Source organism: Bactrocera latifrons, unplaced genomic scaffold (assembly GCF_001853355.1).
Source record: "Bactrocera latifrons isolate USDA-ARS-PBARC rearing strain unplaced genomic scaffold, ASM185335v1 scaffold_264, whole genome shotgun sequence".
NCBI classification, from domain to species: domain Eukaryota; kingdom Metazoa; phylum Arthropoda; class Insecta; order Diptera; family Tephritidae; genus Bactrocera; species Bactrocera latifrons.
This window is the reverse complement of record NW_017536230.1, coordinates 26735-52277: the sequence shown is the minus strand read 5'-3', so window position 1 is coordinate 52277 and position 25543 is coordinate 26735. Positions and strand designations below refer to the sequence as shown.

Below are 25543 nucleotides of genomic sequence, written 5' to 3'. Positions count from 1 at the left end.
CCGCAACGAAACCTGATATAATTAGAGGTTTCAATGGATGAATACACACAGATACCTACATGCACATGCGCAAACTTGCATGTGTAGCTGTGTTATCAATCAATTCATAAATCGTCCAATCAACATTTGAACCCCCCCAACAGTTATGCGAGCGTATCGATTGGAGATTTGGCAATTGACTACGGTTTTGGTTAATTAACGTTTTTCGATTTAGTTTGATCGCTGGCGGCTCATTAGCTAACTTCTTTACGCCCAACACGGTTTCGATGTTTGCTGTCTTTTACTTTTTATATATGTACATTTATTTTACTTTTTTACAACCACAAATTTCTATAATTTCGTTTTATTTCTGATTAAAACTGTTTGTGTGATTCGCCATGGTTGTGCTTGCAATGCTGAGTGTGCTTGTTGGTGTTATTTTTGGATTTTTATGTGTCATGTGTTGGCTGAAATGCGTAGTTGTGTGTGTGTGCCTTTCATGTGTCTACTCTTGAAGAGTCAGCACAATTAATGAATAGTTAAAATGAATTGCACGCGCTACGCATGCGCACCGCGGCAAAATACGAGTGTACTCACACACGCACCTGAGTTGATGAATGTATACATACAACAAAAGGCTTGTATGTGTGTGTGGCATACTTGACTGTGATCAATGTAGCACGTTAATGCCTCAACGCAACCAACGGTGCTTGCTGTATACGCTGCGGCAGTTGATCGGAAGCGCTGCCACAGCGGTAAACGCTTTTAATAATAATGTACGCCAGCAGCTATGAACGATTTTATTACATTTATTTTGTTTCAGGCACTTGCTTTTATTTTATTTTATTTTTTGATCGTGCCTTTTGCTCTGGTATGTATGCTTATGTGATCTACATTTTGATGAATTTGTATGTATTAAAAGCTTATGTGTTGCCCTGTAGGAAAAATTTGGTTAAATATTTGATTATAAGTTGCTTAATTTGAATGAGCSTTCTGTGCGCCATGCGAGCAAAACATTAAGCTTTAAAACAAATTTAATGATGAAAATTTTATAATCTGGAGTTATAAAATATATAATATTAAGAGTTTCACAAGTCATTAAACTTGTAGCTTTAATTTYAAACGCTGTGGAGAACTGCAGCGATGAGAATAATGCGCTTGAAAAACTTTTTTTTCAACAAAAGTTAATGCAAAAGTTAAAATCTGCAACACTAAATAAATTTACAGTTATCCAAGCTTTGAACTGTTAACATTATTTCTGTCAGGCTGAAGGATTTGTAATCACTCGAAAATTTCAGACAGCTTTTTTCGGAAATCCTGCTGGACATCGGTCACGGGATGAAGAGAATCAAAAAATGAATAACTGTTTATGGAAGTACATACAATTCTGTAGATATACATACTTTTTTTTATCAAATAAAACGGGGTTTTTCCGACTTGAAGTAGGTCATAACCCTTTAGAGCTGCTCACAGGGTGCTCTTAAACAATACATGATCRTTTTTTTCAGCACGCTGAGTTCCTATTATATATTAGGTGTTGCTACCGCACTTTTCGCTCGAATTAAAAAGTATTTAAAAATAATTTTAGATGGAAAATGCGGTTATATGTATGCATGTACAGCGAGTCGTTGGCAGCGGCGACTGTCTGCTGGTCGGTGATGGTTTATGTCTGCGGGGCACGAACGTATACACACTCTGTGTGTGTATGTGTTGGCAGTAAATTCGAGCAAAAGTTGAGTTTGAAGCACTTCTTTGATTTAATGTATTTACAATTTTGTTTTATTTTTAATATAAAAGCGGCAACTAGTTGCTGGCGGCTTCGTGATAAAGRCAAAAGCTACACATGGTGTTTGCTGCTGAAGTTGATGGATGTTGGCGCTGAAGTTAATGGTAATGTTGGTAATATTGGCCAACACGTTGACGATAATGTTGCACGTAATGATCAGCAGGAATAACGGCAAGCCTCAGACGAGTGGTGCGACGCAACGAGCGTTTGTAGCGCACAGCAGTGCTTTTGAATTTGCGCTGCTTTTACAGACGGCTGCTGCTGCTGCTGGTGCCGCCAATGTTGCGCCAACAACTTAGCAACTTTCTCGTTCAAGGCATTTCATTTCATCACTTTTTGTTTAGTTTTTTATATATAAACACACACAAACAAAGAGTTTTTATTGTAGCATGGCTTTTGATACATAACTACTTTTCTGTGTATGTGGGCGTGTGTGTAAAACTGCTGCAAGCATGTTGTGTGCGTATAAATAACTCGGTTGGCTGGCTGACTGGTAAAACCGTATAGCGAAAAACATAACAACAACAAAAATATAAGACAACAACAGCAAATGGTAATCAAAGCGACAACGGGCAAAAAATTTATAATGAAGTTACAAACTGTGAATTGTGGGAGCACCTTTCACTTTAATCGTGCTTTTCTATGCATGTGTGTATGTATACGTGTGTTCACATGTATGCATGTGTGTCATGCGCTCCAACTAAACACGCAGCTTATTAGTATGAATGAAAGGATATGCTGCCTAAAAATGTAGCGGAAATAGCTCTTTTGCAATGATTATAGTATAGTGGGTGTCTTGCATGGCATCATGCTAACTTACTATGATTTATACATGTATATTTTATAAATTAAGAAAAAAATACCAAAGTGAATTGCCCACAGCTATAATACCCTACACATGTGAATTTCTTATATCATCAAAGTGTATAGAAGTTTTTATCTTGATTTCGAACGGCCTGTTTGCATAGCAGCTATGTATATGCAATAGTAGGCCGATCTAAACAATGTGTTCGTAGATTATACGAGTAGCTTTGCCTTTCACAATAATACATGCCGAATTTCGTGAAGATATTTAGTCAAATAAAAAAGATTACCATACAAAAACTTATTTCGGATTGTTCAATTTGTATGGCAGCTATATGTTATAGTTATCCGATCTGGGAAATCTCTTCGGAGAATATAGCTTTGCTTTAAAGAATAAGCTGTGCAAAATTTCGTGAATATATAATATATTTTCAAATCAAAACTTTTTCATATAAAAACTTGTTTTTGATTTTCCAGTTTGTATGGCAATATCTTTCGAGAATACATTATTGCATTTTGTCAAATAAAAACGTTTTCCATACAAAAGCTTGATTACTAGGGCGGGTCATAACCCCAAATATTTTTTTTGCTTGCTACTCTGAAAATTAGGTTCTTAAACACCATTAGCACAATTATATTAGTATATACCAGGGTGCGTCAAAAATCCCTAAATTTTTTTCGCTAGGTACTCTGAAAATTAGATTTTTAGACACCTCTAAGAAAGTCTCTCCAATTATAAGCTCTTAATTGTAACAGGAAGTTCTTCCGCCTCGTAAATTTCTATTATTTCTTATCATCAATTAGCAACCCCCACCCTAGTCTACACACAATTATATATTTTTACAATAAATGCATACTATTAAAAAATATTTTCCAAACATTTAATGTAAATTCAGTTATTAGCGTTATAATTTGCTTTTTTTTCTTTGACTTTTATAAAAAAAAAGTGGCGCTTTTAACACCTTCATGACTTAAAAATTTCATTTTCATTGTAAATTTGAACTAATGCATTATTTTTTTTTTTTTGCTGCCTATTATTGAATTAAATAAGCGGCATATTGCAGACATAATTTTGGTGTGTATATAATTACTTTTTTACACAAAATAAAAGAATAAAAATAATAGRAAAAACAACAACAGAAAATCACGAATTTTCAATCAATGCAGTCGGCGCTTTGAAACCATTTTTATATGGTATATAATAATAATAGGGCCCGCAGCGTTTTTCAAGCTACATTACGCTTAATTTTTAGCTTACCACTTACTTTTGCGATTTCAATTTTTAATTGTATTTTGCTACGCTTATAATTTAAGCATATTTATTTTATTTTCTTGTGTTTTCCGTTTTCATTTTATTTTACTTGCATCTTTTTCCACTTTTTAAACGCTTATTGTTGTGTTATATTTGAAAAGATTTCGACTTGAGAGTGACATATTTGGGTTACTTACCAAAAAATCCAGCAATTCACCTTCTCTATTCAACGTTTGTTTGTAGTTGTTGCGCCGATCTACATACATATATGCTACTGATATGCTGAATAATTGTTATTCATCGATAGTAGAAAATCGCTTATGCAAGCCTTATAGTCTTATGAGATTATATTGCATTTTGGAGGCTGAAAAAATAAGCAAACAAAATGTTCATTGAATTTCTGAGAAACGGCATAAAAGTGTGGCAATGATTCATCAATAAGTGTTAATACAGTAATATTTTAAATAAATATTCATTTCGGTTACCTTTAACGAATATATGGTTTCCGAATATGATTTTTTTTACTTTTATTTTTATATTTTTAAGGCTGGTGAGCATATTTTTTTGAATTTATACAAGTTTTTGTATGTATGCACTCTTTATAATAAATATAAATTTTACCAAAATTTAAGGAAATAATGGTTTCCGCAATCATCATATTTTAAGCATAGTTTTTTTTAAATTTCTACATAATTTTGAATTTGCGCCCAAAGATGGAAATATTTAGAATAAATATTCATTTTATAAAACTTTACTGAAGTAATATTTTTTCGAATATAGTTTTTGTTGTCATATATCATATTTTAAATCAAGTTTTTGAAATAATAAATTCATTTTACAAAACTTTTGAATAAATGGGTTTGAAATATATATTTTTTTTAGTTTTTTGCAATATTTTTAAAACTGAAGAGCATATTTTTCCAAAAACTGAAAAAAATTTCATTATCAAATTTTTGTTTGAGATTCTTGAGGACACTTAAAATATGATATTGCCGAAAGTTTTATGTGTTCATGAAATAACTTAGCAAATTTCTAAAGTTGATATATTGCGCCTAAAAGATGCTAAAAATTTTAAGATGTTCAACTTATATGAAGAAAAATTTTGATATGAATATTTAATKTCTTGTTTGGGATTCAGCTAATAGCGATAAATTTCTTGCAATTTATATTTTGCGCTAGCTAACCTAGTCAACCGACTGTATTTTTTCCGTACAAGAAACTAATATGTTATTTGACACATTTCGCTCAAAAATACACCACTTTTTATTGAAAAAAAAGAAAAGAAAAAAAAAAACAAATGTTGCTTAGCAGGCTTCTCTATGCACCTTACTAAAATATAAATTATAACTAGATATAGTATTATCTTAAACTTACACGTGCTCTTCATCCAAACACTTGTCCTCCATCCATAAATCAGCGCATAGAGATCAAACGATAATAAATTCTATGCATTATTATACAAAATTATAACCCACTAATTACAAATAAGGCATGCATGCGATTAACTCTTGTGGTAAAGGGATGCTATAATGTCGCAACACATTATTGTTGTATTTGGAAATAATGCAGTTAACGCTGTTGCTACGTCAATAATTGTGAAAATACGATCGGGTATCAAAACGTGTTTTTATGCATCACCAGTTTATGTAAATTGTTTTAGGCCTTTTCGAGAAGCCCCACTTTAAGCATTGACGTCACAGCGCGTACGATTTATGCACGAAAACTAGTTTCGGTATAAATATTTATGTACCTATGTATTATAATAACTACTAGCTGCTAAAGCTTGGACATACTCCTGCTCATATATATTTTAAAACTTTACACAAATAAATTAAATTAATTGTTAAAAGTTTCAAACAAAGCTGCATGTGTCCCACTTTAGGGATAAATGCAAATAATTTAGTAATTTACATAATTTGTACATTTGTTTAGTGTTAGTTGGCCTATGTTGCGACACCCTCATTTCGTTTAATATTATGGTGCAAAATCTTAAGTTCATAACTCGAATCAAATCAGTGTGATTTATTATGAAAAACGAGTTGTTTAAGTTAAACTGTCTTTTATAGGCTGTTGAAATAACCTAATAATAACAAATGAGCAACAACAACAATGAAAGAAATACTAGTCGGTACTAAAAGGACGTAATAATAGGTATAAAAGTGATCACCGCTAGCGCTGCTGTACTAAATACTAGTCAGTTTAGAAAACCAGGTCAGTAAGAGTCAAAAGTCAGCGCAAAATTGATAGCCACATATGTGATCTAAAGACGTAAGGCAGTAGAAAGGCTTTATTACTTACTTCGAAAACTTGATCAAGCAAAAAAGATACAATTTTCTTACCATTTTTCTACCTTCTACTAGACCAATAATATGGCTTAAGCGACTGTTGTAATATTCTACACATGCTCAAATATTTAAACCCTAATAATTACGTCAATTTGAATACCGGYAAGTTACTTATTTGTGTATCTACATGTACCAACGGTACTCAACACACATACACACAAAATTGAGACACAAACACGCATACTTTTGTAAATATGCATACAATTTTATGTAAATAAGTTAAGCACATTCCAGCAACCTGCCAAGCAACTAAGCATTCAAGCAGAAAGCGTCAAAAATTATTTGTGTCAAAAGAAGTAGAAAGACAAGCACACAGCTTAACGGTGGGAAAAGCCAAGTAAGTCATCTGAAAAGGAGCGACAAAAGTGGCTATGAGAAATGGTTAAGGCAAGCTGTGCTTGAGTGGAGGAATGAGATTGTATTGTTGTATGGTATTGGTATGGAAATGTTGGGTGCTTTGCAGGCTATGCGCAGGCAAAGGTGAGGATAGGTGAGACGTTAGGGTAAGCGCTCGTAATACATATTGCTGGTATAGTTATAAAATTGTTCAGTGAAGCGTTGGTAAAAATAATTATGAAAATATTATGTAGGTATGAGGAAGTTGGCTGTGGTTTTTATAACCCTTTTTTTATATTGTACAATAAAATTGGTATAAATGCTKCTGCTATACAATAGTTAATATTAATGGTACGGAAGCTGAACTAATATTGCTTATATTGAATATAGCTTGCCAAATAAAAAAGGTCAGTTTGTATGGCGGCTATATTATACATATAGTGGCCCGATCTGAACAATTTGTTCGGAGATTATAGCCTTGTATTAAAGAAAAAGCCTTGTAAAAATTTTAGATAAACATCTTATCAATGAAAAAGTTTCCCATACAATACCTTGATTTTGATAGATCACTTTATATGACAACTATATGTTATAGTGGTCCGATCTGTATAATTTGTTCGAAGTTTATAACTTTGTTTTGTTCAAAATGCTGTGTGAAATTATTTATGGATAAATGACTTATCAAATGCAAAAGTTTTCCATAGAACAACTTCTTTTTGAACGTTCAGTTTGTATGACAGCTACATATAAGATATGATAATCCGTTCTCAAAACTTTCTTCAGAAATTGTTTTGTTTGCCTACAATAATAATCTGTGCCTAGTTTTGTGAAGATATCTAGTAAATTGAAAAGGYTTTCCATACTAAAACACTATTTTGGTCGGTCAGTTTGTATTGCAGCTATAGCTATAGTGATCCGATTTAAATAATTTGTTCAGATATTATAGCATTGCTTTTGACTTTAATCTGTGTCAAATTTTCTGAAGATATTTTGACAAATAAAAAAGTTTTCCATACAAGAACTTGATTTTGTTCGATCAGTTTGCGGGGAAGCTATATCTTATACTGGTCCGATATCGGATATTTTCTCAAAAAAGTAGTTTCTCTAAGTGAACAAATTTCAGTTCGATATCTCCAAAACGACTTTTTGCGGGGCAAACTTATGTAGGAGGTGAGTTCGTCTAGGTTTTTCAAAGAAATCGCATTCTAAAAACTTAAAAAGAGGGTATATATTTCAGGTTTTTACATTGCGATTTCTTTGAAAAACCTAGACCGAACTCACCCTCTAAGCTTTCAATATAGACACTTTAGTCCTTCCCCAATAATTAGGAGATTAACGAAATTTAACAAATCACCAAACAAAATGAACCCACATATACATATAAGTATGTATGTATAAACCGCTATGTAATGAAATTCCATTAATGACAGCGTAAATACTATAAATATACCATTTCGCACAATACCTGCMGATGAGCATAACAAATTTTCTGGTAAACCGATCGATTAGGGGTCCTGWTCGGACCCGAACCGATTGCGTTTTCATATACCATGTATCGTGACTGGTATGTTTCTGTTGTTATTGTTGTATTTGGGATGCGCTCATCATTAACGTAAATACAAATAAATAATAAACACGAAAATGGCAAAAAGGTTATTCACCTGTTACACACACCGTAATGCGGCGACAACAAAAACAACATTAAACTCATATGCTCTTTATGGTTGTGAGATAAATATGAACAGCGGCTTTTACCATAAATCGTCGCGTCGACCACCAATAGTACCGAGAGCGGCATCCGCAGTTGCGTTGCGCCCGGGAAATGTAGGAATGCTTCAATGGTTGGACGGACGGACAGCGAGATAAATGTACAAACAAATGAACGGTCAGTTGTGTTTAACAACAAACTTGAAATCACGATCCCTCATGTGATCAAAGAGGAAGCAGGCAGCGCGCAAAGAATACACATACTCACATGCCAACAGGCAAACATACATAGCATACAGATGCTAAGCTGTGCAAATATATACAACAAGTTTTGGTTGGCGATCTTCGCCTTGTACATAGAATATTGAAGATCATTTAGTAAGCGGGTTGTATTAAGCAAACGGCTCAGGTGGCGCAGCGAGCGCCRAAAGTGCGGCACCTGCAGCAATGTGCTATAGAAAAATCGAAAAAGCACAAACAACAACAATAAGAAAAAAATAAACGTGAAAAGGCTTTGAGACGGCAGCAGCCAGTCACACTTCAGTGGCATATCATGGCCGGTAAGCCGGCTACCTGCAAGCCAGTTTACCTTTCAACTTTTGTTGGTCAACCTTTTTATCCATTCACTAAGGCAATACCTAACTRTGTATATGCAAATATAATAAGGAGAAAACGAAGAAGTTCAAAGCTATACGCCAAAAAAAAAATTCAAATACTCAAGAACAACAAATAATATAGTCGGTGGAATTAACTAATCGCCACATTATGCATACTTAATGCTACCAATATGTGATATAGTATATAATGAAAGCTGGTTTGGACTCATACATAGAGACGAAGTTATTTCATTTCAAAAATGATCTAATCTGATGTATGTGTGTGTGCATTAAATGTATGCAGGTGTGTGGTAAAGGATTGAAAGATKTTTCGTTAAAATTTTGGTAATTTCTAAATATACAAACAAATAAAAATTTCAATAAATTCCTTTAATGAAGTGATCTTATTGTGGCGCTCCATTCTGCTGCCGGAACTCAATGCTTGATTTGCGTGAGTCACGCATTTACCATTTGCCAGGCGATATATAATAAAAGAAAAGCCTAATGACTATTAAGAAATTAGAAATTTGAGCTTGAAGAATTTTCAAAAACTAGACACCAGCTTTTTTAAATTTTTGATTATATAGGAATTTATAATAAAGATAGAGTCACCGAGCTCTCTATAGAAATCGTTTTATTATGATGGATGGATTCACRTTCCAATATCTAATTTAGAACCATTACTCAGTTTTTTAGTTAAGGCCTTCATCGATCTCCATATTACTTTTAAGCATATTCCATCTTCATCGTTAAAAATTGAGTGTTGCGGAAGAAGAGTCCTAAGTTAATAACTTCATGCACACTTGAGCGCAAAAAAATTCCATTGATAGATTAAGATCACCACTGGAAGCAACAAAATAAGACTAAAATCAGTGTCTGCTACTAAGTATTAAGGCGATCAGCTGTAGAATCGTCGGATCATCAATTGGGAAGAAAAAAACATCGAAAGCTCTATCCACTACTGTTGTAGCGATCAGCTGTAAGATCATCAGATCATCAATATGTTGCGAACACCTAAAATTAAAATCTGTGTTTATTGCTGAAGGCGATAAGCTGTATGATCATAAGCTTATCACAAGGAACAACAAAAGTAGTGATCTGCTTGATGATCTTCACGAAAACTGTCTAAGTACTATTAGAGGTCTTGGCAGCCATATTTTTACTGACAAAACTATCTATTATCACCTATTGATTTACTTGAACCATTTTACTTGAGCCGAAATTAACCAGTAAAACACCTTACAGCCACTCTCAATTCTTTATACAGAGCTTTAATTATTGAACATCCTATACGCTGAGGTTATGTTCGAAAAGCGAAAGATGAGAGTCAGAAAATTTTAAGATTTGCTACACGCATTATGAGCGTCCTTTCATTTTTCTTCGTTTATTTACACTTTTTTGTTTTTTATTTCAGGTATCTGGCTATGCTTTCAGCATTACAGCTTTAAGCTTCGYTTTAATGGCTTTTTATTGCTTTCTTTCTTTTTATTTTTCTTTTGTGGACAATGAAATTCATTTACTAACAGCTTAGTAAGCATTCTTACTGATAATTCCTCGAAAATTTTTTGTTATTCTGATTATCCGCATATGCTTTGCTGTCATTTTCGTAACATGGCCAAAACGGACTCACACACATACATACATATAGTTGCCTAGGGGCGTGTATGCGTGTGTAAATTGCCAACTCGTAAAAAGGGTTCGTTGAAMCGCTGCGCAGCCGCCGCTAACTAACCAAAGTATTATATATATGCACATATAGACGCACATACCAGCAAATGCTTAAGTACAATATAAATATATATATATATATGTATGTCTATAACTACGTTTTCGTGTTTCTCACATTTTTTATAATATTATTTTTAACTACATATTTTATTTACGCTTCGTTGCCGCATAATTTGTGCAGATAGCGCTTACGCTCGCATTCGCACCTACATCTAGGCTTGATAGAAACTTCTCTAAAGCGAATTAGGTTGCAAGCCAAAAAGCAAAAAAAAGCTATAATGGTGTTCCAACAAAAGTGTGATACATTTTAATAAAGAAAAAATAAATAAATAATTTAAATTGCTTGCTTTGCACACGCTATCGCTTGCTGGCTGACTTTTAATGCCGAATTGCATGAAATCGGCGCAAGTGCAACTTTGTGTGTTATCAGAGTTATCAGCACTTAAAAATGGAAAAAATATACAACAACAGTAGCTGTGTGCATTTATTTGTATTGAACAAGCTACAAACCGGCAAATCTTAATATATTAATAYAATGCATGCAGCGCATGTAGGAGACAAGTCAACGTTCGTATTTAAGAGCACGAGTAGGTGAATAACGGCAGCGTGCTTGGCAACAGGCGGACAGTAGATTTAAAATTATTTTAGATTAAAAAAATTAAATATATTTATGCTGCAAATATGTCTTTATATAAAAGTACAAGAGGGATCAATATTTACTAGGCAAAGCCAAACCGTCAAAATAAAGTCGGAAAGCTACAGGAAAAATTAATGTAAAGTTACCGAATTTTCTCAGACTGTTTTTGTAACGATTCTGCTGTTGAAGAAATGGCTAACATCATATATCATACATCCATTAGCTTACGGACACGGCGCGCATTCATACTAGTAACTACGGTCTTTTTACAATGCTGTGCACTGTGAACTAAAATAAGCTTAACTTAACGTAACTTCACTTAATTTAATCTAACTTAACTTAACGTAACTTAATTTAACTTAAGTTAGCTTAACTTAACTTAACTTAACTGAATTTAACTTAACTTTACTTTACTATTTTACTTTACTAACTTAACACACCATTTTATAAGAAAATCCCCAAAAAAATATATTTTTTTAAATATTTTTAATTAAATAAGAGCAGGTATTAATAACATTATAACCTCGCTCACTCGCATGAAACAGAAAATAAAACTCACTGATATACATACTACATACATCATATATGAATGTAAGTATGTATGCATATGCTTTTAGTATTTACATTATACCTACATATATATAACACATATGCATATGTTTCTATATAGTTATTTGGGTTATTGTGCAGGAAAATTCCATGCATATTTAAAAATCAGTAACCTCAATAYTTGCTGCGTCGCAACATTTCTCCCATATGCCGCTATAATAAGCCCATGCGGGCCATTGGCCAATTAGTCACCTGGGTGCGTACCAAAAACCGATTCCAAATTGACCGGTAAGCGGCAAACAATTGTGCGAAAACAAAATTTGCATAAATACTKAAGAACGCATAACTTCAGTAGAAATTGCGTTGGTGGTGGTAGAGCAGAGGTTGTGTTTAGCTACTAGCGGAGAAAGGAATTTCGGGAGAAAATAGAGGAACTAAAATAAATTATGAAATCAAAGCAGCAATTTAGTATGGAGGGTATTTGCAAAAAAGACCAAAGCATAATAAACCGCGTGTGTGTATGTGTATGACGCATAACACTAACACACCCACAACCAGCAACGGCAACAATGACCAATCGTTCATGGTTGAGTGTGAAAAAATGCGAACCGAACGCAAAAGAACAACTTTCGAAATGTAAATAAACTGTTTACCATAATTGAAACACTGCGTTGGTGTGTGTGAGTATGTACGTGTTTGTGTGGCTGTTAATTTGCCTGGCTGCGTGCAGGCGGTGGTCACTACTGTATATGCATTTGCGAAAGGCATTTTTGGCAAAACCAGAACACACCTTTCGCTGTACAAACGCAAATGGCATGTTATGAATGCTTAGTATGTGTTTGTCTTTGTAATTTTCTAAAGAAAAAATTTAAATAAATGATTGGAAAAAGCTGCAGAAAATGCAAGTGAAGACTGTGTGCAATTTTATTTGCATGCCGCATAAGCAAATTGGTTTTGTTTATACTATATATACAAACATTATCTTTCAAGTATTTGGAGCACATAATCAAAATCATATAACCGTTTACCAGGTGTATGGCAATGAAATAATATATCAAGCTTTTAAGAAATTTGAAATCTCAGCTTAAAGAATTTAAAAAAAACTGGACTCCAGCATTTTCGTATTGAAAGGATGACAGTTTATCTTCGTAATTAAACAAACTAACCGAAACCTATCAGAAAATTTACCGTAATTTGTATAATTCCAAAATTTAAGTAGGAGGAGCCTGCTTAGGCTGAAGCTTAAAAAAATCGATTTTTTTGAGAATTTTTTTGGGAAGGAAGGATATAATTAATTAAAACGAAATTTCTAGGGTTTATAGCTATATTTTTAAACATCATTCACAAATTTTTTGGATACGAAATCTTTGATATTCTGCCCTTGGGAAGCAATTTTGCGATGCATCTCACATGTGCATTTGTCGGACGGCGGGCAGAATGGATGCAGGTCGCTATTACAATCGGAAACAAAAAATTCAAAAAGATTCATATTTTTTAATCATTTATCTTCTTGCTAAACTAACAGAATTCTAAAAAAAAGTGTAAAATTTTAAAAAATTTTTAAAAATTGATAAAAGTGATTTTTGTCAAATAGAGAAAAATCATAAACATAAAAAACCGAGAAATCGCGCGTCAAAGTTTTCGCTTTCTGCCCAAGCGCTAATATGTCTGCTAGACGCTCTTTGACCATTTCCCTTCTAACTTAAAAATATATCGAATTCTCATCTATAACTTTGGGGACATAGTCTTAGATTAGTTATAAAGAGATTTAAGAAAAAAAACTGGATTTTTTTAAGCTTCTAAAGCAGGCTCTTAAGCATTCTTTTTTTCAAATTAGAAAATTAAATTATTTTATTTCAATTCTAGAAAATTCGACATTACTTAAACACTTCTCATTCATATTTTGGCTTAAATTTACGTCAGAAGACGATAATTTTATTACTTATTTGTTTAATTTACGTCGAATCTCGAAGTAAATAATGAAACTTATTAAAGATAAGATATTATTTATTTACCAGGAATTCCCTAAAATATCAGTTTTGAGTACTCGCGATCTTGACTTTACAAATCGAGCAAGCGATACGCGTGCTCTTGAACTAAGAGGTGTATTTGATTATTGAATATACTTATATTTGGTATATATGTATAAATAGCTTTACTTAGACAATGCTATGAATTGCACTTAATTGGATTTAGGAAACAAATTATTTCAATAGTTACAACCAATTGGCATAGTTAGATAGCGCATAAAGAGGTTATAGTATTTTGAAGAAATATTATTTATAATTTTCTGTATTAAAGCCGAAAGCATTGATATGTAACTTCTTTTAAGAGAGAAACTTACTATGTTTTGGCATAAAAATATGGCAAATGGAACGAGAAACTGGTTTAAATCAAATGTACTGGTACAGCTGAATAAATATAGAGAGGTTAGACTACTTTTCGAAGACATCGGTTATAATTTCTTGCATTAAATTCGACAGTTTTCATATGCAATTTATTTTAAGAGACAAAAATAAATAGTATTCAAGAAGCGAGGTATTTCGCTAGATAGGTATAAAAATATGGCAAATCGATCAAGCAACTGGTATAGATGAAATATACGATGCAGCCGAATGCAACTTGAATATAGAGATGTTATACTAATTTAAAGAGATACCAGTTATAATTTCATGCATTCGATAGCTTTCATATGCCATTAATTTTCTTAAGGAGAAAAGAGCTCAAACAGCAAGAGCGGAGAAATTGATGATGAGGAATTTAGAGACCTATATTGTTTATATAGTTAAACAACTGCTTTAGTGACTTCTAAGGACCGGTGAGAGTTTGGTAAAGAAGTATTTTTTTTAACTAAATTGATCAAACGATTATCGATCAGTTTGACAACTACCCAAAACCTAAAAAAAATCTGAAATTAGAAAATATAGTATAAAGTATTTTCACTATTTTCTAAGAAGCGGTAAGTGGTTGACAAAGAACATAAAAAAATCCAAAAAACCAATGAACAATTACCGATAAGTTACATAACTACCCAAAACCTAAAAATATACTAAAATTGGGAAATATACAAACGGACAGCTATGCGATTAGCAATGTCACAACAAAAATTTTGAGCAATTTTTTACAGCTCACTTAAGAAAAAAGGAAAGCTCTATGTGAGCTAGTTCACTTCACGTTCTTTTGTAATAGACCCGTGAGTGAACTATCTCACTCAGCTTTAAGTATTATTTCCTGTAACTAGAGCTGTGTCGCCACTAATTGCAACCTTGACGTAATTTTCAACAAAAAAAAWTTACTTTTTATCTAAAATTTGTTTGAGGAAACTAATCGGCACAGCCACTTTTCTTGAAAAACTTTCACTACAAATGAAATAATTGATAAGRTTGACTGCAACAGCGCAATACCATTAAGAAATGAACTGATAGGACCAAAGTAAAATCACATCATAGAGCGAACTTTTGCAAACAGGTGTCGCGTTTGGCAGTGGAACAACTTAAAATAATAGCAGAACCACAAAAGTTGTCACTAAATAAAATAAAAGCTAAAAGTGTAAGCGCTTATCAGCATGAAAATATGAAATCAGCGCAATGTCTAGGCCACTAGAAAATTAAAATTTATATATATTTGTATGTACAGAGCAATCAGTAAAAGTGAATTAATATATATACAAAACAACAACATGCAATAACAAATGTAAATTTGCACACGGTTACCTTTTGTTTCAAAGCAAAATTATAACAATTATTGAAAGAAAAAAAAATCATATTTACGTGTTTTTTGTGGGTTTCGTATATATTTTTTAATTTTATTTTATTCAACAATAAGTTACATCTAATATGATTATTCAGCAATTGCTGTAGCTAAAGATCTTATCACCGGCGAATATGAGAAAGAGCAACAAAAAAGATTGATTTAAAAAACACCAGACTTTTTGCCGRATGTAGTTGCTTATACACATATATATAATATGTGTATATGAATTTTAATATAATTAAGTTATTAAATCGACGCCTGTCTTATTAACCTTTCCATTACACATATACCAGCGCGTTTCATTCATGCGATTTCAAATGCCGATATACGGAAGTTGTTTTATTCATACATATAGTAGTACAGTATATAACTGTATCTTCGTCATTTCTCTTATCTCTCAGACTTTGTGATTTATTTATTTAAATTCGATTTTTGAGTGCTTGTCAATCAAAATTGTGAGAAACTGTTAAATAAATATTGAAAAGTSRCGTATGTATGTTTACATATATACATGAGCACATATACATACAYATGTGCGTAAGGTAAATAAGGTAATAAAAGTAAGACATAATATAACTGCACTTGCAGCATTTCAAGGTCAATGGTATGCGCATAACTCAAGCCGCTCAAAAAATACAAATATTTACAGTTATGTGTGACTTTGGTTGGAAGAAATTGTTACATAGTTAAAATAGCGAGGTTTTAAAGTAAGTTCAAAACATTGACTTTATATATTAGTAGACAAGTAAAGAGTTAGGGGCACTTACTATAGGAATATAGCTAGTTGGCAGCTGACCTGGCTCTGGCTAGTGCTCAGGTAACTCACACGACGTGAATTGATTTGATTTTCAAGTTAAGAGGTGACCTCAGGGGAGGCTGGCTGCCAGCTAGCGCTATAAAAGAAATGCAGGCACCGTGCCTGGCCAGTGCTGAGGTGAGTTTAGGTGACTCTCGCGCCGCGATGTGATGTGATTTGAATGTCACGAGATGACTTCGCGGAAAGCTGGCTGCCAGTTAGCGCTATATAAGTATGTGGCAGCTTTATAGTAGTCCAGTTCGAACAAAGTGTTTTTTCACATCTTTTATTTGACCTTGGACAATCACTAAGTCAAATTTTGTAAAGATATTTTGGCAAATAAAAAACTTTTCCATGCCAGGACTTTCTTAAGAGCGGCCAGTTTGCACGGCAGCTATATGCTGAAGTGGTCCAATATAAAAGGACGTATGCTAAAATTGAGATCGAAATATATTTTAAATATATAGACTGCCCTCATTTTACATATTCCGTCATTAATACCAAACCACAAGTGCCATTTAAGAAAGTAATTAACGGCAAAGTGGAAACAGAAACCAAAACACGAAACAACAACAAAACAAAAAACACCTAAAAAGTGAGAAACATTTGAACAAAAATGTAGTATAGTTAAATTTGTTTTGTATTTGCTATGATTGAAATATTGCTAATGGCAGACTGCATATCTACATTGTATGCACATTGTGCATACTTACGAGCAAGCGCTATCAGCGAGCTCGCGACGAACTACATAACACGTGCCTTAAAATAGCAGCCAGATAAGGAGTAAGAGTGGTAAATTATCACTTTCACATTGAAGGCTGAAGTGAAGAAGAGCGAGTGTTAACATAAGAAAAGTCAAACACAAACATACACACACACACATGTATGTAGTTACAGAACGGCACAAAATATTAAACACAAAACATGGCAATGTAACAGAAGTGCCAATCATATTTACAGTGTGTGTTACAAGGTGCACATGTGTGTGTGGGTGTCTGGCTGTCATATGCTAAAGTAATTTTCCTAGCATGTCAAATAACTATGAAATGCTGATAAGATAATTTTTTCGTAAAATCATATAAACCAAATGTAGATATTTACAAACATTTTACTTAAGTATATGAAAAATAAACAGAAAAAGGTTTGCAAAGCACAGTACGAATAGGAAAACAAAATAAATCAATGCTCACAACACTTGGTATCTACCAAGTGCATGAAGCGCCAACAAGTAATACGTAAATATTTAATTTAAAGTAATTTTCGATTTCCCACAATAGTCAGCAAGCAAATACAATAAGTTATTTGGCATTAACTGCCTATAAAAAAGACTTATCTTGAATTACCCAATAGCTTAGATGCAATTGCTGATAGCCACCATATGAATTCTTTTATTTACACCTGATTTGTTGCATTATCATATTATAGAAAACAATTGAGTTTGTTTGCAAAGGACTTCCCCACTAATAAAATAATTTTCGTTTTTTTTCTCCATTTCTTTTTAGACGGAATCTCTAAAAATCTCCACAGATTCGGATCTACATGATTGGTTCATGGAACGTGATATGAAGGATCCGGCTGTTATGATACTAAATGATAAACTCATGTCGGATGCGCTATTCAATTTGCAGCCAATTAAATCGGAACACTCATATAGTTTAAATAGTGATGGCGATTCATTGCCTGACTCACCACATAGCCTGCAGACGAAAATGGATGGTGAGTATTATATTGGTGTTGAATAAGAAGTCGTGTGTAAAAAAAGGCGAAGGTGTGAGTTAAGGTTAATTGACACTCAATTTAAATGCAACTGGACTACTGAGCAGTCAACTTTTGTAAAAGAAAAGCAATATTTCAAGTTTAATGAGATTTTTTGTTTAGATATTTTAATTAATTTGATTCTGATAGAAATCTGGTCTTCCGTAAAAGTTACTGTAAGTTCAAATTAGCAAGAAACAGCCTTAGATGAGATCAGTAACAAATTACTGTAAACTAGTATTATCTATTACTATAGAAAATATTGCCTACATTTAGGCGCTGTGACCCTTTTTTAAGTTTTTATACTTAAAAGAAAATATTGCCTATATTTAGGCGTTATGTGAACTATGTATCTATTTAATACCGTTTTTGGAGATTTTTACTTAAAAGTTCATTACTAGCTAATTAATTGCTAGAAGTTATCAATTTTAATGTGAGTTTTCGAGCTAATGAATTCGAAATTTTTTTTAATGAATAAAATCGATTTTTTTTTTATTTTAGATATTTAAATTATACTTATGTATAATATTTCGAAATCTGTTGCACAATTTTTAAAAAAATTTGGAAATTAAATTTTTTTAAATTATTTTATTACGATTTTGGAGCTATAAATTTGTATTATTTACCAGATTTTACATATGTAAGTGGGTATTGCCAAAAAAATTAATTAATAATTAATTATATATTTTTAGCAATAATTTAATATTTTTTTTTATCTAAGAGAATTTTTTACAGTAGAAGCGTGTAGAGTTACTGTGCACTTATTTGCATGGATTTGTGGCAAAGCGTGTCTGTCGTACTTTAACCTAAAAAAGTATAATTTTTAATGTTTTTATTTTGCACATTGTCGTCAACTCAACAGTGTTGGCAATAAGTAAAAATAAAGCAACAAAAAACTGACAACAACTCCATTACCTAAGCAATATTTCAATCAAGTCAGCACTACTCATTAACTGCCTAGTAATTGTAACGAAAACACATGCAACTACACGAGTATCGTGACAAATGAGTTCTCCCATTTTCCGCACATAATTTAAAATTTCCATTTCGTTCGATAAAAACAAAACAGATACCCACACGCACACAACAGATACACAACAACAAAACAGCACTTGAAAAACAAACTGACACAAAACCGATAAAAAAAAAACTTAAAAAAACTGAAACTGTAACAATTTGTGTAAAACGCAAAATTAATATTTTTGTGGCGAAACTAAAAAGCGGCAAATTATCGGTAACGAATTAGTTTGAATGTGGTTAATTGCGGCACAGTTCGTCTGGAAATAGTATGGCATAAAAATATTAAGTTTTTTTGTTGTTTGTAAAAATTATTATACTTTATGCTGCAGCACGTGCCAAAGTGGCGCTAGAATTACATAATGCCTAATGGCTTTGTAAAATGATTACCGAGTAGTCGCATCAATACCGCCTATTGTTGTTGTTGTTGTAGCGATGGAAATCACTCCTTTCATTTTACATTTTATTTTTGACTACCCATAATAGAATAAAAATCCGGGTCAGTACCGGTTACACATACCCGATTGTCACGGAAGCGGTATCGATATCGAGAACGGCCTTGCAATTTGGTCATACCTTATCTAGGTATGTAAGGTATTTTTCTCGGAAATCACAAAAGCTTTTGCTGTTCTGTTAACCTTTGTAGAAATTATCTCTTAAATGCACAACATGCTGCCACCACTCACACATGAAGGTTGTCACAAGATGTCTGTGATGTACTTAGTTAAATTTGGAACTGTATGAGTTTTGTGTAGCGTAAAAGGGGCTATGAAAATTGTCAATGATAAAAACAAGTATTTTAAAATATATACATATATAGTTTTCAGTTTTAAACATAGGGCTTATCGAAGCTAGATAGTAGACTGCATATTATGTAATGAAATATAATGATTGACATTTGAAATCAATTATATTGTATATGAGAAGCAAAAGTAAAGAACTTTCAGATACTTAAAAGTAAAACTACTGAGCTTTTATTGAGCTTTCATTGCATAGCAGAGCTTTTGGATTTTTCGGATTTGAAAGGTATATAAATTATAAGGATAGAATTTATTTTAAGCTGTTTTTGAAATTTCAACGAATCACTTAAGGTTGTAAAAAACAATTTCCAAAATTATACTAGCTAAGATTTCAATACATTTTCTTATCAGACTACTTTGAAACATCAACTTAGAATCACAGAAAAATATTTTCCAATATCAAAAAAAAAGAATCACATTAACAGAAACAAATTTATTAAAAAAACAGCCATAACGCTGTTAATTTTTTTAAAAGAGTTACTAACTGACAGTCAACAGTGGTGCTGTCAATGCACAGCGAGGTGCTGTTAACATAAATGCAGTATTTTCTCTCAGTGTGCATTGACGAAAAAAATAAGTTCGAAATAGCAAAGCGACATTTGTTTAAATAATAATATTTTTTGTTATATGAAAATGGTCTTTGAAGCAAATATTAAAATTTGTTGCCCTCCAAGCGCATTTTGTTGCAAACAAATATACAATTGTGTCAATTTTTTAATGTACACATACATGTAATATGTTTATTTGTTTGTGTGTAAAATTGTATAAACAGCTGCATTAAAAAAATAATAACTTAGGTAATAGCTGTCACTCATGTGTGGAAATAACACAGTTTTTAATACCGAAACACTATCTCTTTGTGTATCTGAAATATTATTTTGCGCTCAGAGTTTTTCAATAATGCCAACTATTTTTTTTTCCTTTTGAAAATAAATTTCGTTGACGTTAATCTACGTTTGAGCGCATAAAATTACACTGAGCTGTTGGTGAGGCTAAAGAATAAATATTACTTGTTATTTTTAATGAAGGAATATTTAATAAGCACATGACAGTTGGACTTTTATAAACAATATTTCAATGTCGGTTACCATGGCCTCTGCAGAAGCACACTTTTCGTGAGCATAACAGCATTTCATACATAAATTCGATTACGAATGTTTTTGGATATTTTTCAGTTAATTATAATTAAATAATTATTTACACAAATGCATGGAACAATAGTTTTTCGCATTCAACACTAAATTTCTTTTGGCGGCTCATAGGCTTGTAGCGGTTATTTGTTTTTTTCTATAACACTAAAGCATATGTCTATGGACTATATCTAAAAGGGCGTATAATATTGGGTAGTCGAAAAAGTCTTTTCGTATTTTTAATTATTATTAATTTTTTGTATATACTGTATACATGTTGTAAAAAGCATTATTATTAGCTTTACGAATAGAAGATAGCGTAAAATTAATATCCACATACAGCCTTAAAGAAAGGTTTGAATTAGTTTTTGACCATATACGTCCAACAATGAAGCATACCAACAGGCGTTGGTTGCTTTTGAAGTGCCCAAAATTTAATTATTGCACAGTATATATCTATATTGCTATATATATTTTTTTAAACAGGTATCTATAAATTTTCGTACGTTAAATATTGAAATAATTGCAAAAAACTACAACTACAACAACAATAATAATTACAAAAATAAATTAAGTAAACATATTTTGCTAAGAAATCTGCCAAAAATTGCTGAAGCGTTTCTATAAATTTCTACAAAATCAACAAGCGGCTTCTATAAAAACAGTTTGAACGTTACATACTTAATAAGTAAAATATTAATTTACAACAACTATTTTTAAATTATATGAACCAGAAAAACAACAGCAAAACATGCAAAATTGTACTTTATATGACGTTAGAAAAAAATATCAAAGTTTTCTTAGGCTACGACGTCGACCCTAAAATGAACGCACTTCCACAGCTTAGAACGTCCGTGCGTTGTGGTCCCTAAAAAGCATATATACTGAGTCATAAGGCCCCTAAAACTCGAAAAAATACTAAGAGTTTATCATAAATTTGTTGTCCAAACCATCCCCCTCCATACAACTTGACAGCTAACAACCGAAAAGTATAGAGAATCAAAGTAATCAGACAAATACGGTACATCCAATCAGCAATAATGCATTAAGTGAAAATTTGTACCAAAACAAAAATCCATTGAAAGTTCATTGCATAGCTTGTTAATGACTTAAAACCACCATTAATAATATAGACTGACAACATTCCAAGTTCAGTGGCCTCATTAAGTAAATACAATTTGCACTCGAATAAAATAGACTGACACTGAAAGATTAAGTAAAATATCATTGTCTTCTATTCGTTCTCTTTCCGGTTCACCCCCACCACAATAAAAGACATGGAAGACGAATGCTATCCCGCAATTTCGCTGAAAACCGCAACCAGCAACACAGCACGCTCACGGCACGATGTAGACATTACCAACAGTGTTGACCCCAAGTGCTTGGCCATATCGGTGGACTGTGATGATGCGCCCATGGAATTAGCTACACTAGAGCACAGCAATAACACAACCAGCTGCTCCAGCAAGTTACCAACAAACACATTGCTCACCACCGCCGCTACCTCCAGCACACCCACAATAAGTAGCACACTGAGCATACCCGCCAGCACCGCAAGCGGCAGTGGTATACTCACTGCGAGCACCACTACCCGCCAATCTGCTACTGCGTTGCCATTACGCTACACACATGCCGGCATCTATGCAAGCCTCAGCAAGATCAACACCACCGCACCGATGACATTCAATCTGCGCACCGCTGAAACGTCCAGTGGCACCAGCAGCAGCAGCTGTAGTTCCGGTTATGGTGGCAGCAACACCACTACAATTACACTTAGCAAACCCGCCGCTACACAACAAGTGCAGCAACAGTCACATCTCCAACAGTACCTACCTCAGGCCACGGCGGTGAGCACAGTTTTCGAAACGAGCAGCTGTCGTACGCCGTCAACAGCACGCGAAGGTAGCTCTTCGCCGGACATCTGTTCGGACATCGAAATCGATGAGTCGGCCATCAAGGATGAGCCCATGTCACCGGATTCCAGTTGCCCGCCCAGCCCTAATTCGCCGGAATGCATAACAATGGCAAAAATCTCAAAGCTAACCGCGCGCACTAACTCCGATCTCGTTTTTGAGCACAAGGTCAGTACCGAAGCACTATTTGCTATCAAGAAAAATGTTGCTAATATTTAAATTTCATATACACACTACCAGAACGGTTGCCTGCAACTCACACCCGCCTCACAGAGCTTACTCAAAGCGCAACAACTCGCAACATCCGTCAATAATGGTCAAAACATTGTAATGCCCAAATTGAATATTAAGTCGGAGTCTAGCTACAATGGTGTTGGTACCACTGTCAAGCATAACGGTCAATATGGTCTGCCATTGACGCCACCCTCCTGCTCATCGAGTGATGGTGATTCCGAAGGTAATTTAACACCGGAACATTTACTCTCACCACTTTCGCCCAACACTTCAGTTTCTATATCTGTGGCCAACCCTGCAGTCATTACCCCCGTAGCCTTGCACGCCGCGAATGTGCGCCGTAGTGCCAGTAGCAGCAGCTCGTCATCGCCATCATCCGCCTCGTCATCGACATCGTCACTGCATGCAGCCGGCAGACATGCATCGGGCGGTACCAGCGGTTCCACACGTCAGCCGATACATACCCCGCTGATCAGCTCGCAGCCGGTAAGTTGTGCGGTTATAATTGATTTTTAGGTATAATACTAATACATTCATTCCTTTGTATGCTAAACAGAAAGGTTCAACTGGCGTGCTAATCCTAACCGAAGAAGAGAAGCGCACGCTACAAGCCGAAGGTTATCCAATCCCGCAGAAGCTACCACTTACCAAAGCTGAGGAGAAGTCACTCAAGAAGATACGAAGAAAAATCAAAAATAAGGTGAGCTAAAAGTAATCCATAATTTAGATAGGGAAACCCTTGGACAAACTTTTAAAGCCCGATACAACTTATTTCCGCAAGGAATGTGTTAAAAAAATTAATAAGTTTTACAGGGAATTTTAGGAACAAGATCTCTCAGCTTTTTTTTTTTTTTTGTATTCTGTGCTATTTTAATTAGTAAATAGCCTTTTAGTTCAATGCTCTTGGAAAAGGCGTTATGTCGTTGGAGTGACTTGAGTTCGAAATTACTATCGTTGAACTGCTACTAAAATGTTATTCGCTTTAGCAACATTAGTTTCTAGGGAGAAATTCTTTGAGAGTTCATTTTTTTAGGCTTATCTTGTTTGGTAACAATAAAACAGCAGAATTTAAAACGATAGGCTCAAGAAACGAGCAGTTTCGACGTGTTCGGACCACAGGGAGAGGTTGAGTAATGGCATGCGGAGACTCACTGCAGGAAATATATTTTATATGTTCTATGTAATACGAGTTTAACGATAGCCGATTGCTCTGTAATCTCATTGTGAAACATAATAAAGTCAATATCTCTTAGGTTCTGCATTTAACAATCCAATAACGCAGTTAACTCACTACATTTCAGATTTCTGCACAAGAGAGTCGGCGCAAAAAGAAGGAATATATGGATCAATTAGAGCGTCGCGTGGAAATACTTGTCAATGAGAATAATGAGCAGCGGAAACGTTGCGACGCGCTGGAGCACACGAACGCCAATCTTCTAAGTCAATTGCACAAATTGCAAGCGATGCTGAACAAACAGAACAGCAAGAAGAACGCTTAAGCGGCTATAAAGGGAGCGAGAGAGCAGGCGCTTGGAATACAAAACGGAAATATTTTCGCAAAAAATTCTACGCTTTTTCTGCGCCGCTGACAAGGAAATGAATTTTTTACGCTGCAGCTAACTAAGAAGTTGCTAAAAATGTTGCAGAAATGGTAAATAAGAGAAGTTTTTTTTTATTTTTTCTATAAAATTAAATGTTAGGCGCGTAAGTGTGTGCGTTTTTCAGTTAGAATTTCTAGTAGTGGTAGTTTACATATTTTGTGAGATATTTACACTGTTTGAAGGTAGCATTTTTTATGTAATATATATATAAGTATATATGTACTTGCTTTTTATTATGAGAATATATTTAAATGTATGCAGCATTTTTATACATAACAGTTATTGTATATTAAAAGTAGAAATATTTACATGTATTTATTATGTAAGTGAACGGGCTGGACAGGCTGTAAACAGATTTTATATAAGTATACATATACAAATAATTGCTGTATTATAAAAGTATAAATAAATAAAATAAATTAATCAATGTGCATTTCGTATTGTAGATCAATACTATATTTACATGAAAACGAATTTTGACCAAAAAACTTACTTAATACAACATTTAATATAACAAATGCTTATATATTACACATACATACTACAAAGTACCATTATATAATATAAGCCACTTAAAGTGCTCTACTTATTGCATGCATATAATTGGCATTATATGGTTTAATTACGTGTATAGAGAAAAAGTCCAGCCACACAGTCCATGCCAATTTCGAAATCCATCTAGTAGTATAGTGCAAGTCCAAGTTTTATAACAATTACATACACATACATATATTTTAAATAATTTGTAAATAATGAATGTTAACAGAAATTAGCTACATTCCACTATTTTAACTAAACGTTTTATAAATTAATTATATGAATATT

At 33.4% G+C, this 25543-nt stretch overlaps 1 protein-coding gene and 1 long non-coding RNA gene across 3 annotated transcripts in view; one reads left to right on the top strand and one right to left on the bottom strand.

Moving 5' to 3' along the window:
- Positions 1–25510, top strand: part of LOC108969757 (cyclic AMP response element-binding protein A) — a gene marked incomplete at its 5' end in the record, with an annotated part of 71158 nt that extends 45648 nt beyond the window's left edge. The window contains 6 exon segments of one of the 2 annotated variants that reach the window (XM_018934671.1): positions 17771–17984; positions 22246–23051; positions 23124–23340; positions 23419–23603; positions 23674–23817; positions 24419–25510. In XM_018934671.1, the coding sequence (XP_018790216.1) occupies positions 17771–17984; positions 22246–23051; positions 23124–23340; positions 23419–23603; positions 23674–23817; positions 24419–24616 (1764 nt within the window). In that variant the 3' untranslated portion in view covers positions 24617–25510. 2 annotated transcript variants of the gene reach the window in all.
- The window catches only part of LOC108969758, a 107059-nt gene that overhangs the window by 74782 nt on the left and 6734 nt on the right, over positions 1–25543 (bottom strand). Inside the window, exon 2 of the long non-coding RNA XR_001993420.1 lies at positions 4019–4185. This is a non-coding gene — a long non-coding RNA (uncharacterized LOC108969758). The remainder of the gene's footprint in view (positions 1–4018; positions 4186–25543) is intronic.